General features: G+C 38.0%; 1 protein-coding gene across 5 annotated transcripts in view; it reads right to left on the bottom strand.

Annotated features, from left to right (window-relative positions):
• CAST (calpastatin) overlaps positions 1–14083 on the bottom strand; it is a 118556-nt gene that overhangs the window by 98370 nt on the left and 6103 nt on the right. For all 5 annotated transcript variants that reach the window (XM_030817123.1, XM_030817109.1, XM_030817114.1 and 2 more), the window contains exon 2: positions 6945–7007. In XM_030817123.1, the coding sequence (XP_030672983.1) occupies positions 6945–7007 (63 nt within the window). The remainder of the gene's footprint in view (positions 1–6944; positions 7008–14083) is intronic.

Here is a 14083-nt window from a genome sequence, read left to right as displayed (position 1 = left end):
GATGTTCTGTAATGAATGAAAGTCCACTAGGTAGTGGGGATTTTACTAGCATTGTGCATATTCACCTGCCAAACAGCTGTAGGTATGAGGAGATTTAGTCAGCAGGGACATGGACGGAGAGCAGCGCTAAGGACAATGTGCTCATCACAGCTGACAAGCTCTAGGAGTAGGCCAAGCTCTCCTTAAAAGAGTCACCAGGAAGAAATTTTGGCTCTCAAACCACCACAGAGAAAGGCAGAGGGCACCATTACCCTGAAGACTGAAAAAGACAGATCTCATAAAATGATATATGCTAAGAAAAAATTCAGACAAAAGTGTGCATCCTTGATAGGAAACAAGATGGTATTACCTTCATGAAATGGAGTAAAGAGCTACAGACTGAGATGGAAAGCTAATGGAGTGAGACAAAGAGGTAAGAGAGGATTAGAAGGGGACACAAAGAAACCAAAAACCAAAACCAAAATTTAAACCTGTATTAGAAGTTTCAAAGAGCAGAATTTAGAAATAAAATAGGTGGGGGGCAAACTTCAGAAACTCTCCCAGAGTGCAAGGGTAAATGTCAACAAAAGAAAATTGTGAGGCAGATGATTAGTGAATGTCTAATGTCAGAATTACAGTAGTCTCTCTCATCTGCAGGGGATATATTCTAAGATTCCCCAGTGGATGCCTGAAACTGCAAATAGTACTGAGCTCTGTATTCACTATGGTTTTTCCTACACATACATACCTATAATAAAGTTTAATTTCGAAAACAAGCACAGTAAGAGATTAACAACAATTAATAATAAAATATAACAATTATAGCAATATACTGTAATAAAAGTTATGTGGATGGGGTCTCTCTCTCTCTCAAAATATCTCATTGTATTGTACTGTGGGTAACTGAAATCATGGAAAGTGAAACAGCTGATAAAGAGGAACTATTGCATATGTAGGTTTAAGAAGAAACAAGGGAAACCGAAATAAGAGCAATAATTAAAGAAATAACTAAATAACAGACATTCCAAGACAAATTAATAAAGAAAAACACATATTAATATATAGGTACATCCTGGTACTATTTTTAAATTGTAAGAACAAAAGAAAAAAATCTTGCGCCAAGGCAAGAAAAATAGGCTTCCTAAAAAGTAAGTCAAACGCAGGCTGCCTCAGACATCTCTGAAGCACAAAAAGCCAGAAAACCACGAAGCAACAGATACAGAATTTTGAGGAACAAAACTGTGACCCAAGAATGTTGTACAATTTTGTATTGATTGACTTTCTTGTGAGTCACCAACGAGAAAACATGCTTACATTCACACACTCAGAAAATCATCATTGTGCTCCCTCCCTGAAAAAATATCTTAGAAAATACTCTAATCAATGAAACAATAAATGAAAATTTTGAATGAAAAAATGGGGAAACCACAGTTGAAAAGAATCTTGTAACTTCCCAGAGTCACTTTAGCCTCCCAAGTCAGACACCCAGTGCGAGCCTGTGCTGGCCACTTGGGGCTAGATCTCCCGGTGAGCCAGGCATGACTGCCTCGGTGCAGCTTTTCAGCTTAGCTTTTCTTGGCACTGAGACATGAGCTTGTGCAGCCACAATCAACTCCCCACAATTAGTATGAACTCTCTTGTCATGACATAAAAGAATGTTAAAATAATGTTTGCTGCAGTACTCTTTTAGAACTTGCTAATGACAGCTAAATCACTTGTGAGAACACTGTCACAAATTACTTTTTGAATAAGAAGTAAATTTTTCCTCCCTTCCAAAACAGAGCACAAAATAATGAACATTAAATGCCATACTGAATGCCAAGGTACTTGAATAATGGTTTTCTATATACTTAAATGCCACACACACTGATGGGTCTTTTTTTAATTGGAAAAGATTTATCTATCACAAAGCACATTATTTATCATTTTCAGACTAGGCCCTATAATGGTGTTCCTTTGCTATTTCTGCTTAAAAATCAAGATATGCAGCATTTCAGTAAACAAAATATGCACATAAAGAAGATGCAGGAAAATACACCAAGATGTATATAGTGCCCGTCTCTTTAGGTGCTAGAATCCTAGATGAGGGTGCTTATTTTCTATTTTTCTTTTCTTTTCTTTTTTTTTTTTTTTTTTTTGAGACAGAGTCTCGTTCTGTTGCCCAGGCTGGAGTGCAGTGGCGCGATCTCGGCTCCCTGCAACCTCCGCCTCCCAGGTTCAAGCAATTCTCCTGCCTCAGCCTCCCGAATAGCTGGGACTATAGGCACCCGTGACCACACCTGGCCAATTTTTGTATTTTTAGTAGAGATGGGGTTTCACCATATCAGCCAGGCTGGTCTTGAACTCCTGACCTTGTGATCTGCCCACCTCAGCCTCCCAAAGTGCTGGAATTACAGGCATGAGCCACCACGCCTGGCCAAGGGTGTTTATTTTCATTAAATTCTCTGGTACTTTCTAAATTTTTTCCAATAATTATATTTTAGCTGCACAATCATTAAAAAGTACTAAAATTGGCATATATAATAATTATAAATACATGACATTATCATGTTAATTTAAGAATATACACACAATTTTAGAGCAGTGGTTTAAGCGGTAAGACTCAAGGTAATATTGTTTTTCACAAGTATGTGTTGTAATGAAAAATGTCTAACTTTATTAAAAGAAAAAAGTAAAAAAAAATGTTTGAGTCATTCAACATTGAATTCATGCATTTTAGAAGGAGGAGAGGTAAATACTGAGGAAAAGCATGCCACCAATGCCATTAGAGTAAGGAAAATGTAACAAAACATCTTTTCCTTTAAGGCAGAATTTCCATTCTCTTTTATTTGTGTTTTCTTTTCTTTACTCATAATATTATTAATAGAGAATAACAACCAATTTTTTTACTCATAAAAATAAATCCATTGTTAAATTTGAAGCTTTTAAAATAGGCTCTCTGACATCATGCCCATTTTATACTTTAAATTCCATTCCCCAGGACTTTACTGAAATATGTTGCTAAAAGATTCACACTCCTTCAGTGTGGCCAGATGTGTCAGTTTCATCCTTTAAATAGATTTGATTGCAGGTTTGGAAAGACTTATTTGTTCTACTGTATTTAAAGTTGCTGATGTTAAGTGTTTTCATTTTTCTTTTTCCTCCTCTCTAGTTATTTTATCTTTGGCTTGTTAGTCCATGCAACTTTTGGTCCTGTAATTCCTCTACATCTGAGAAAGAATTGAAAAATTCATAACAATTGGTATAAACAAGCAAACATAAATAAATTCTCACAGACACTTACCCTATCCTCAAGTATTTGTATTTCAAACGCAGCATGACAAATATATTAGCTTCAACATTCTATTACAATTGCTATAGCTAGCTGGGCGTGGTGGCTCACACCTGTAATCCTGGCACTTTGGGAGGTGGGAAGATTACTTGAGCCCGAGGAGGTCAAAGCTGCAGTGAGCCATGATCACGCTACTGCACTCCAGCCTGGGTGACAGAGTAAGACTCGTCTCAAAAAATAAAGAATAAATAAATAAAAATAAAATTGCTGCAGGTATCTTAGGATCACTTAATGGTTGTGTGTTGGGGTAATATTCCAAAAAAGTAAAAACTATTGACAAATAGGGAGAAAGAACTCTGAAATTCACATGGCTACATTCATCTCCATTTGTGTTTTTTATGTTTGTTTGTTTTGAGACAGAATCTTGCTCTGTCGCCCAGGCTGGAGTGCAGTGGCATGATCTCGGCTCACTGCAATCTCTGCCTCCTGGGTTCAAGTGATTCTCCTGCCTCAGCCGCCTGAGTAGCTGGGACTACGGGTGCGCGCCACCATGCCTGGCTAATTTTTTTTGGTATTTTTAGTGGAGATGGGGTTTCACCATGTTAGCCAGGATGGTCTCGATCTCCTGACCTTGTGATCCACCCACCTCAGCATCCCAAAGTGCTGGGATTACAGGCGTGAGCCACCGCACCCGGCCCTCCATGTATTTTTATATATGGCAATATAATGGTGGTTCTCACCTAACCCTCATCAATTTTTTTCTTCTGGTTATACCCTCCCAAAGTCCTCCTCTGTGCCCTTTTCTAGCATCTCTAATTGAAATGCAGCAGAATAATAAAAAGAGAAGAAAAACTGTGAAGAAGTACCCCTAAGATAGAAAGCAAATTTTCAAACTGATTTTGTTTCAAAAGCCCTGGTTTGTCCTCAGAGAGCTAACCAGTATATTTGCATATGCTTGGGGACAGTAAGTTATTTAATATTTGAGGGTACATGGCAGTTTGAAAATGGATTACTAAAAACCAAACTAAGCTTCTTAATCTCACGTTTTGTTCAACAGAGCAGCAGGTAAGAAAATATTTGGGAGAAATAATCAGTTTCAGGAAGTCTTTCTCTGGTAATTTTGTGAAGAAAAGGAGATGGCAACAAACTATGGATGGTAGGCAGGGCAGATAATAAATTCAGATTGCTCATGGTTTTATAATCATGACCATCAAGGCTAACATAATGCCTAAAGTGGTACAGTTTCCTTGAACTGTCTCCGGGACACAATATCTCGTTAATGACTTATTTGCACATAACATAAAGAGTGTGGCCCTTTGAGGTAGACCATTTTGGAAATACGCCCTGACTACCAAGTCACCCACCCCCATGCTTGGCCACCTTAACAAATACATACAGGCAGAATTTAAGGAGAGAGAAGAGCTCTAGGAACCTCTTCCAGTTTTGAGTGCTGCCCAATTCACAAACCATTCTTTGCTCAAACAAATTCTGTTACAAGCAGACAGATTTTGTCTAAAGCCATGATTTAAGCCATGGGGACAGAGCAAAGTCTCCATCCCCTCTTTACTTCTGCTGGTTGGGACAGAGCTGAAAGACTGGTATGTCCAGGCTCTGGCACAAGGGCAAGAGTCATGAATGTAAATTTACCAGAAATGTAATAAAACAATGTCAGAATTGCTATGCCAATAAAGAGAAGAAAAATTCCCTGTTCCTTCTTTAAAGCAGAAGTTCAGCCTTTCAATTTTTTAAATCAAAGTAAAGACTGCCTCTTATAACATGGCTTCTTAACAATGTTTTCCTTTCTAAACCTTTCATAAATATGGAGATGAGAGACATTATAATCCAGACATTATATACTTAACTATCTACCATCAGTTGTTACATACCAATAATGCCTGTACATCCTGTACATCCAAGGTGTAATATTTAAGTTTCCCAGTTATAATTGGCCAGAATGACCATATTAGTATTGGCTTTGTATCCACTTGACCATATTGGAAAAGAAAACTTCCTTTTTAGGCAAATAACCTTAATTAACATTAATAGAGAATAACAACCAAAAACATTATTTACTGGTCTGGAGAATAAAAGAACACTATGGTTTTCAATCAGGAAGTGTTCAATATTTGCTCAATATTAATTTGATAGATAACCTATCTGGAAATATATTTAAAGGGTAGGGTTGATAAATGAGTTAAATGATACTAGGTAGATTTTCTTTTCTTTGCTTTTCTTTTTTCTTTTTTTTGAGACGGAGTCTTGTTCTGTCACCCAGCTGGAGTGCAGTGGCTCAATCTCAGCTCACTGCAACCTCTGCCTCCCGGGTTCAGGTGATTCTCCTGCCTCAGCTTCCCGAGTAGCTGGGATTACAGGTGCACACCATCACGCCCAGATAATTTTTCATATTTTTAGTAGAGATGGGGTTTCACTATGTTGGCCAGACTGGTCTCGAACTCCTGACCTCGTGATCTGCCCACCTCGGCCTCCCAAAGTGCTGGGATTACAGGCATGAGCCACCGTGCCCGGCTGACACTAGGTAGATTTTCATGTTGGGAAAAAGAAAAATTTGTGTTTTTTTTTAATGGAAATTTATATTTTATTAATTTAACCAGGAAACAGGATGAAATCTTAATATGTTTACTTCTACTTTCTATTTTTAAAGAAACATTTGCCTTTCATGGCTATAAAAAATTCACTAAAAACTTGCTTGGTAAGAAACAATCTAAATTACATTTTCATGGGTACTGGTAATGAAAACAATGGTAGAAAATGGAGGCATAAACTTTAGTACAGAATGCATAGCAGGTTCTAGCCATAACAGCCTCCTTACATATTAACTATTTTGAAACTGCAGAAAATAAGCAGAAAGAAGAACTAAATTTCAGAAAAACACCTAATTAATGTTGATAATATAGAGAAAAATAAAATGATCACTTGATGCTTTCTAAATTTCCATGTACCTTTTAAAACCTGGCTATATGACGTTTACAAGTTAGAAACGACTCAATTTCTACTGGATGAAGATGGATATATCATCCAGTTATATTGAGATTTAACACATAAAAAGCAGGTAAAGGAAGGCAAATCCTGTACTTTGGAAGGGCAGAACTTTCACATGACCCTTCCATAGAGAAGTAGGTCATTCTAAACAGTGCAAAGCATGGTATGTCATTCAGTGAAAGAAGAAACAGCCTCAAAGAAAACCCATCTCAAAGTGGGGAGATTTGGTTTTACTAGTTTTCCACAGAATCTGTGCAAATAAAAATAGTTACCTCTTCCTTTTGTTTATGAATCTGAAGGGCTGGTTAATCTGGCTGTCCCTATCCTCCTTTCATGGTTTATTGTCATAAAAAAAGATTTTCCTTTCTACTACAGCATTTGTTTTCCCTTCTACACTTGACCTGTTCGCCAACAAAACAATTTGGATTCACCAATTCCTACAGGGAAAACACCCTAAGCAACAAAGTTCTGTTACTAAAGGGAAAGTATTCATACAGAGTCTATTCCCAGGAACAATATTGTATTTATTTTTAGTGATTTCCTTTTATATTCTTTAATCAAATCTTAGTTAAATCAAAATTTCCCAATATTAAGCAAAGTAGAAGCTCTTTGCTACAGCATTATTTAATATTTCAAGGCAGACTTCACAGTTTAAAAGCAAGAGAAAATGAAAGCCCAGTATTGTGGAAATTACCTCATCTGATCCTTTCTTTTCTCCTGGTTTGGAAAGCGATTCACTGGTTTTTTCACTGACGTGCTATAAAAAAGTAAAAAATAATGCTTAATAAAGGAAGATAACACAGATGACAGTAACTTTAATCCCCAAAGGCTAAATGCATACCCCTTTTTTAAAAAAAGGACCACTTTATAATCTTCTTCCTGAGAATGCTGGTAATTCACACCAACGTAGGTGGCTCTCAAAAATCAAGGGATGCTACAGACATTCATTTGGGATCTAGAAGGTCAGTCTGTAATTAACTAGATGCAGAGCTGATGGTGATGCCAAGGCGGCATCTCGTCTCCTACAAAATGCCTCATGAATTTTAAGCTCAAGTTTTCAGCACGGTAGACATCTCATTCATCAAGGAGATGAGATAAGAACCATGTTTCATCTGAAGCCATACTTAAGGCTCAGTTCAGCATGGACTCAAGAGTCCTCCAAAGGAATTCACTAGAGTTCTTCCGCGTATTCACCAATGCAGAAAGATAAAATCTGAAGGACAAAGACCATACCTGCAACTTCTTCTATGTGTTATGGCTTTAAGATTTCATTATGTCTATAAAGAGAATTATTTTTCTTACTAGGACACTGAGGATAAATACAATTTTTAAAAGTGTTATTTTTTTTTAATTAACACATAACAATCGTACATATTTATGGGGTACAAGGGGATGTTTTCAATATACATTGGGTAATGATCGAATCAGGGTAATTACTAAATCTATCGCCTCAAACATTCATCATTTCTTTGTGGTGAGGACATTCAAAATCCTGTTTTTTAGTTATTTTGAAGTATATAATACATTACTGTTAACTAGTCACCCTACTGTGCAATAGAGCAACAGATCTTATTCCTCATAACTGTCTTTATACCCATTGATCAAACTCTCCCTAATGCAAATATTTTTACGTGGGGCATAAAAGCTTCAAGTAGCTTACATATTCGTTTGTTTTGGCGATAAGATAAAATAAGCCATAACTTTACTGAAATGTTTTGAGAAATGAAAAAATAGTTGTATGTTCCTGAATAGGGGGTACAAAGAATTATTGCATTTCTGTCACACTGTAGGATGTTCAAGAAAGTGGGAAAAGGGAGCCAAACATGAAAAAATAAAAGCTCACCATTGGATTCAGTCCTAATCACCCTCAATTGAATCAAAATATAAAATACTATTACGTTCCCTAAAGCAGAATCATAACCTAGATATGTAGATCAGCAAAATCATTTGAATTAAGAAGAATGATAATAATAGTAATAATAATAATTTGTTATTATTATATACAAGGCACTTCCGTATAGTCTTATTTGATACAAAAAAAGAAGCTCATGTTGTTTCATAAATGAGAAAACTAAGAATAATAGTGATTTGATGGTGTTTACAAGGAAATATAACTAGTAAACGGGAAAAGGTCATAAAGCAGGCTTTCTGACTAAAATCTGTTGTTTGCCATTAGAACACACTAAATGGAATTAGATAATATTATCTTTAATCATATCAACAGATATGCTACTAAAAATGGCCAAGGAATACCAAACCTGTGGCTGAAATCCTTTCTCGAATAGTGTTTTGCATGAACAATTAGCTAAAAGGCATGTTCATGACTGTACAGTTCTTACCCAGAAGAAATACTCTCATGGATTAGTGATTGGCATCCACTGAAAAGCAGCCAGGGTGCAATAGCTTGGTGAAACCCTCTACAGGTCTTCTTTTACCTATACATCCTAGTCAAGGCTTTGTTTGTACATAGTTGAGGGCAATCTGTATTGAATAATTAAATGAATCTTTTGAAAATGAACCATTTTAAAGTTCACTTATATATCAAGGCTATATGGCAATTGATAAATATTAGAATAATTGGTGAGCAAAAGATTTCTAAAAGCCAGACTTGAGGGAAAATATTACTTATCTCTGTTAAAGTAAATAAGAGGGCCATTAGCATGAGGTGGTCTCTGTCCTCGGATACCTTACTAAGCACACTGAAACTTAAAGGCATTTCTTGTAAATGACTTAAAACAAAACAAAAATTGCCTCAGCCAATCATAACCAGCCAACCAGCTTATTGGTTATATATACAAACCTCTCATCAGACCATACCTAGTTGTAGCCAATCAAGTAATTTCTTCACTTTGCTTCCACATTCAGCTATAAAAGCTTCCTGCTCATGCTGCTGGAGTGTACTGAGCTCTCTGAACCACTTTTGATTTTCAGTACTGCTCAATTCATAAATCATCCTTTGCTCAAATAGCTCTGTTAAATTTGTCTAAAATTTTTCTTTAAACATCTCTAAAAAAATCATTCTAGAAAGACAGAGATTACCAAATCTGTCTCCTTCCAGAATTGGTAATTTTAGAACCATGATATCACATCCATAATCTGTAATTCATATTTTTTCAGATTACATAAGTAATAATAATAACCACTGTTTTATTGGGTGTTTACTATTTTGAGTGCCTCATTTACTTGTCAGGAGGTGTAATTATTCCATTTTACAAATGAGAAACTTTAAAAGGTGACTTGTTCTTGTCTGGTACAAGGTTCCATGCTCTCCACAGAGTCTCACTCTGCTTTCTGCTCATGTGACAAATACATATCATAATTTATTACCCCACAGTAAATGCATGTACAGCCTTTTCTCCCTTAAAGTAACAACTTAAAATAACAACTTTAAAATTATGTACTATAAGCATTGTTATTTTCTGACTTCAAAAGTTGCTCACAATAGAAAGCTATTTTAAAATACACAAAAGTATAATGACATAAATAAAAATCACTTATAATAAAAGGCCAACTCTTTTAGAACGTCATGAATTACATTTTTCCAGTTCTTTTATTTATTTATTTATTTATTTATTTTGAGACTGAGTCTCACTCTGTCACCCAGGCTGGAGAGCAGTGGTGCAATCTCGGCCCACTGCAACCTCCACCTCCTGAGCTCAAGCTATTCTCGTGCCTCAGCCTCCCAAGTAGCTGGGATTACAGGCGTGCACCACCACATCCGAATAATTTTTGTACTTTTAGTAGAGATGGGGTTTCGACATGTTGATCAGGCTGGTCTTGAACTCCTGACATCAGTTGATCCACCCTCAGCCTCCCAAAGTGCTGGGATTACAGGCGTGAGCCACTGCTTCCAGCCCAGTTCCTATTTTAAGCCCAGCTTTTTATTATGAAAAATTTCCAACAGACAGAAAAGTTGAAAGAATAACACAAGGAATACCCATATTCCCCCCACTCAGATTTCAACAACTATTAACATTGTTGCCATATTTTGCCCTATTTGCATACACACATACAGGCATTCATACAGACACAGAAAGAGATAGAGAGACAGAGAGAGAGAACAAGAGGGCACCACAGGTCTTTATATACCTGTATTGGAAAGTAAATTACAGACATCCTGAAATTTTAACCCTAAACTTTTCACCATACATCTCTTTAAATTTGAGAACATTTTCCCAAATGGTATTGGTATATACCCAATACTATTATCACCCTAAGACAATTAACAAGTATTTCCATTAAATAACAACTTTATCAACCATTGCCCTGATCATTTCTTGAATATTATTCAATATTCAGCAGTCTGTTAATGATGTAAAGTTAATTGTATCTTTTCACTGAGGGAGATTCATGAAATAATTGAGTACTTTTCACATAACTGAGAGGATGGAATGAAATACTTGGGAATGACATACGTCAAATTCGATCCAGCTCAGGAATCTGCAGGAGTCTTTCTAAAGAGCGAAGAAAGAAAACTCTGCTGACCACTACTACGTGTAACTGCTGGGTTGAGGAGAGTGAGATGAGCAAGGAACAGGGAAGGAGTGACAGCTGGGGAAAGAGAACCGAACCACAAAACTAATTAGAGAAAAGAAATTAACACCTCCTAAGCATCTGCTGTGTGCTAGGCCCAGTGACAGGCAACTCCTATGTGGTCTTCTTTGCTCCCCATAGCAGCTCTAGGGAGTACCCACTGTCGCCTTGGTTCATGAATAAAGCAACTGAAGATCTGAACAGCGATGTTCTCCATGGTGATACCACTCAGGATTACGTGGGCCAGAGACTAGGCTACTTTGGATCTAGTTAAAAGCTAACTGAGATCTTAGGATTTTCATCAAGAAAGTCTTTAGAGCATGCCAGTGATCTGAAATGAGAACAAAACAAAAGGCACGAAAAATAACAAAACACAAAACCTTCCTATTCTAAAACTTGTTTTATAAATGAACCAAACACACCATACTTATGAATTCTGTCCTGTATTGGCAGCTAGAGAGGAGACCAAGACAGGACGAGCAGGACAGGTTGCCATAGTAAAGAATTTCACTGGAAGGACAAGGCCATAGAAGACAGGAGACTAGATGGGGGCTAAGATGAAGGTGGTATGTGCTCCAGAAGCTCAGAGCCAGAGAAAAAAACCAGATCAAGGGCTTTGCTATCTTAACTCAAGAAGGAATAATTTTCCAAACTGTTTTCACCCCCCTTTTTATCACATAGTTGGCAAGTACAACTGTCCTTTGTCCTCATTCTAGGTGACAGCCTCTATACGTTTAAAATCTGCCATCGCAAACCCATAAATCTGAAAAAAAATCAATAAGAGCTAAGTGCAATAAGGCTCAGAGCCTGAGCTCTCACCCAGCTAAGAGCTTCTGCCAGGGCAAGTTTCAACTCTGCCACGTTTGGGCACTTGCCCTGTTGTTACCCAGATACACACAGATACACAGACAGCCAAGGGAACATGTCACACAAAACAAGATAAAAATCAAAGAAACTAGGGCGGGCACAGTGGCTCACTCCTGTAACCCCAACACTTTGGGAGGCCGAGGTGGGCAGATCAGGAGATCAGGAGTTTGAGACCAGCCTGGCCAATATAGTGAAACCCTGTCTCTACTAAAAATACAAAAATTAGCTGGGCATGGTGGTGCGCACCTGTAGTCCCAACTACTCGGGAGGCTGAGGCAGGAGAATTACTTGAACCCAGGAGGTGGAGGTTGCAGTGAGCTGAGATCGTGCCATTGCACTCCAGCCTGGGTAACGAGCAAAACTCCACCACAAAAAAAGAAAAAAAAAATCAAAGAAACTTCTTCACATATAAAAGAAGCAAGAAGACAGAAAAGCAGCCCTTGCCAGTGTTAAGTACAGCTGTGAAAAGAGTATGAAATTGCTAGTGTGCTTCTGAAATGCCTTTGCTTTATTATTATTATTTTTTAAAGTATGAGGCTTCTTTTAGGAGGAAAGGAAAACATTCTAAAGTAAAATTGTGCTGATGGTTGTGACCACCCTGCGACTATACTAAAACATATTGTATCATATGCCTTGGTGGGTGATTTATTTGAAAACTTAAAAATTTTCCTTCTTCAATTTGGCGACAATTTCATCAAGATAGTATTCGCATGTCCGGGGACAGCTGTGGAAAAATCATGGCGCAATAAAAGGTTATCTTGATACCCTCTGGACTCTCCGAGCTCGTGGAACTCAGCTCTCTACCATCACACACACTGAGAAAGGCTTGTACCAGGGGCTCCCGGGGATCACAACGACTTCAGGTTAGCAGTGGGTCCCATCCTTCAGTGCCTGTCACAAGCACCTGGGAAGCTTTTAGAAACATTTGTATCAGGACACAGGGATTTAGATTTTAGTTTGAATAGAATGGGGCCTGGCCATGGATAAATTTTTCTAACGTTCCCCAGCTGATTCCAATATATAGACAGGATTGAGAACCACTGGTTTTGGGGGAAGATTTGTGGGCACCATGATAGGAAGTGGAAGTTTCTGCTCCTCAAACCAAACCACCCCACTGAGTCGGCACCCATGGGGAGGTTCCCAGGGTCAGGCAGACTGGGGCGGCTCTGGGCTCCTCCCGGGTAAACTCTGATTGGTCAGTGAAGTAGCACAGTGCCCTATGTCCACACCAGTGTTTCCTGTCTAATTCTGAGCTTTGCCCTATTAATGGAGCATCATATTTTCATATTTGCACATTAATCTCTATTTTCTCAGTAAATCAAACAAATTAGCACTTAATTGTACACTCTCTTGCTTACTTATTACTTTATAAACTTACATCTTGCCTTCCTAATCACAGGGTAAATTATATCCTTTTTTTCCTAGATGTGTGGTAGGATCGTAACAAATAATTCTTGATTGAATGACCACGTTTCCACAAACCTATAAACATTCCCTGAGAAGTACTTTTGCTCTTTTCAGATCAGTAAACTATACAAAAGAGAAAGAGGCCAAGAAGGTAGCTTGAAAAATTAAGAGACAATGTGCAAATTGGTATTTCCCACAAAAATACCTTAAAATATATTTGTATATGTAATCTACTTGCCAAAGCAAAATTATTCAGCAAACAAGCAGAAGGACCAATGCTTCTGTAAAGCTGGTTTTGCTTCAGAACAGTCTCCCTGGGTGCAGATCCTAGGAGTGCCTACCTTCAGGTGGATTCCTTGTTCCACTTCTGCTGTGTTCAAATTGCAGTGGAAATTTGCTGGCTGCAATTCTCTTGATGGATGGCCTCAAGTTGGGTTTAGCCATCAGCAGGGCACTGCCAGGAGACTAGAGGTGGTGGGTGGGTGGTATTCCCTTTGCCCCACCCCCTCCTCCAGTAGCACCGCCTGCAAGATGGGTCAGCTGTGGTTCCAGCTTCTGCAAGGTGACCCTTGTCCTCCCTGTGTCCCTCTAGACTAGGGATGGTAGCAGCTTCCTGCAATTTCTAATCTCTAGGTTGCCTCACCCTCCCCTGATGGCTTCCCAGCCTTTTTTGTTACCTGGGTAACCAATTCCCTATATTACATTCCCTTTGTTTTAAATACTCAGAGTCATTTCTGTCTGTTACTTGACTGTGATAAACTCTGATAGGGCAGAAAGAGCATAGATCTGTAAGGCTATGTGACTGTGACCTTGGGCAGATAATTTAATTTTTCAGTTTCTTCTTGTAAAATAGGGCTAATGGTATCTATCCCAGGGGCTGGCAAATTTATGAAAAGAGTTGACATTAGTGAGGTGCCTGGCTCATTGCCTTGTTCATTTTAAGAATACAGTTAAAATTATTCCACTCCCTTCTTTTTCCCTGGCAGCAATCTGACTGTGGTGAATTAGAAGCCAGTCAGTAAAGGT

Source organism: Nomascus leucogenys, chromosome 2 (genome assembly GCF_006542625.1).
Source record: "Nomascus leucogenys isolate Asia chromosome 2, Asia_NLE_v1, whole genome shotgun sequence".
Classification (NCBI taxonomy): domain Eukaryota; kingdom Metazoa; phylum Chordata; class Mammalia; order Primates; family Hylobatidae; genus Nomascus; species Nomascus leucogenys.
The sequence above is the reverse complement of the archived record's forward strand: the minus strand, read 5'-3'. Positions and strand labels throughout refer to the sequence as shown.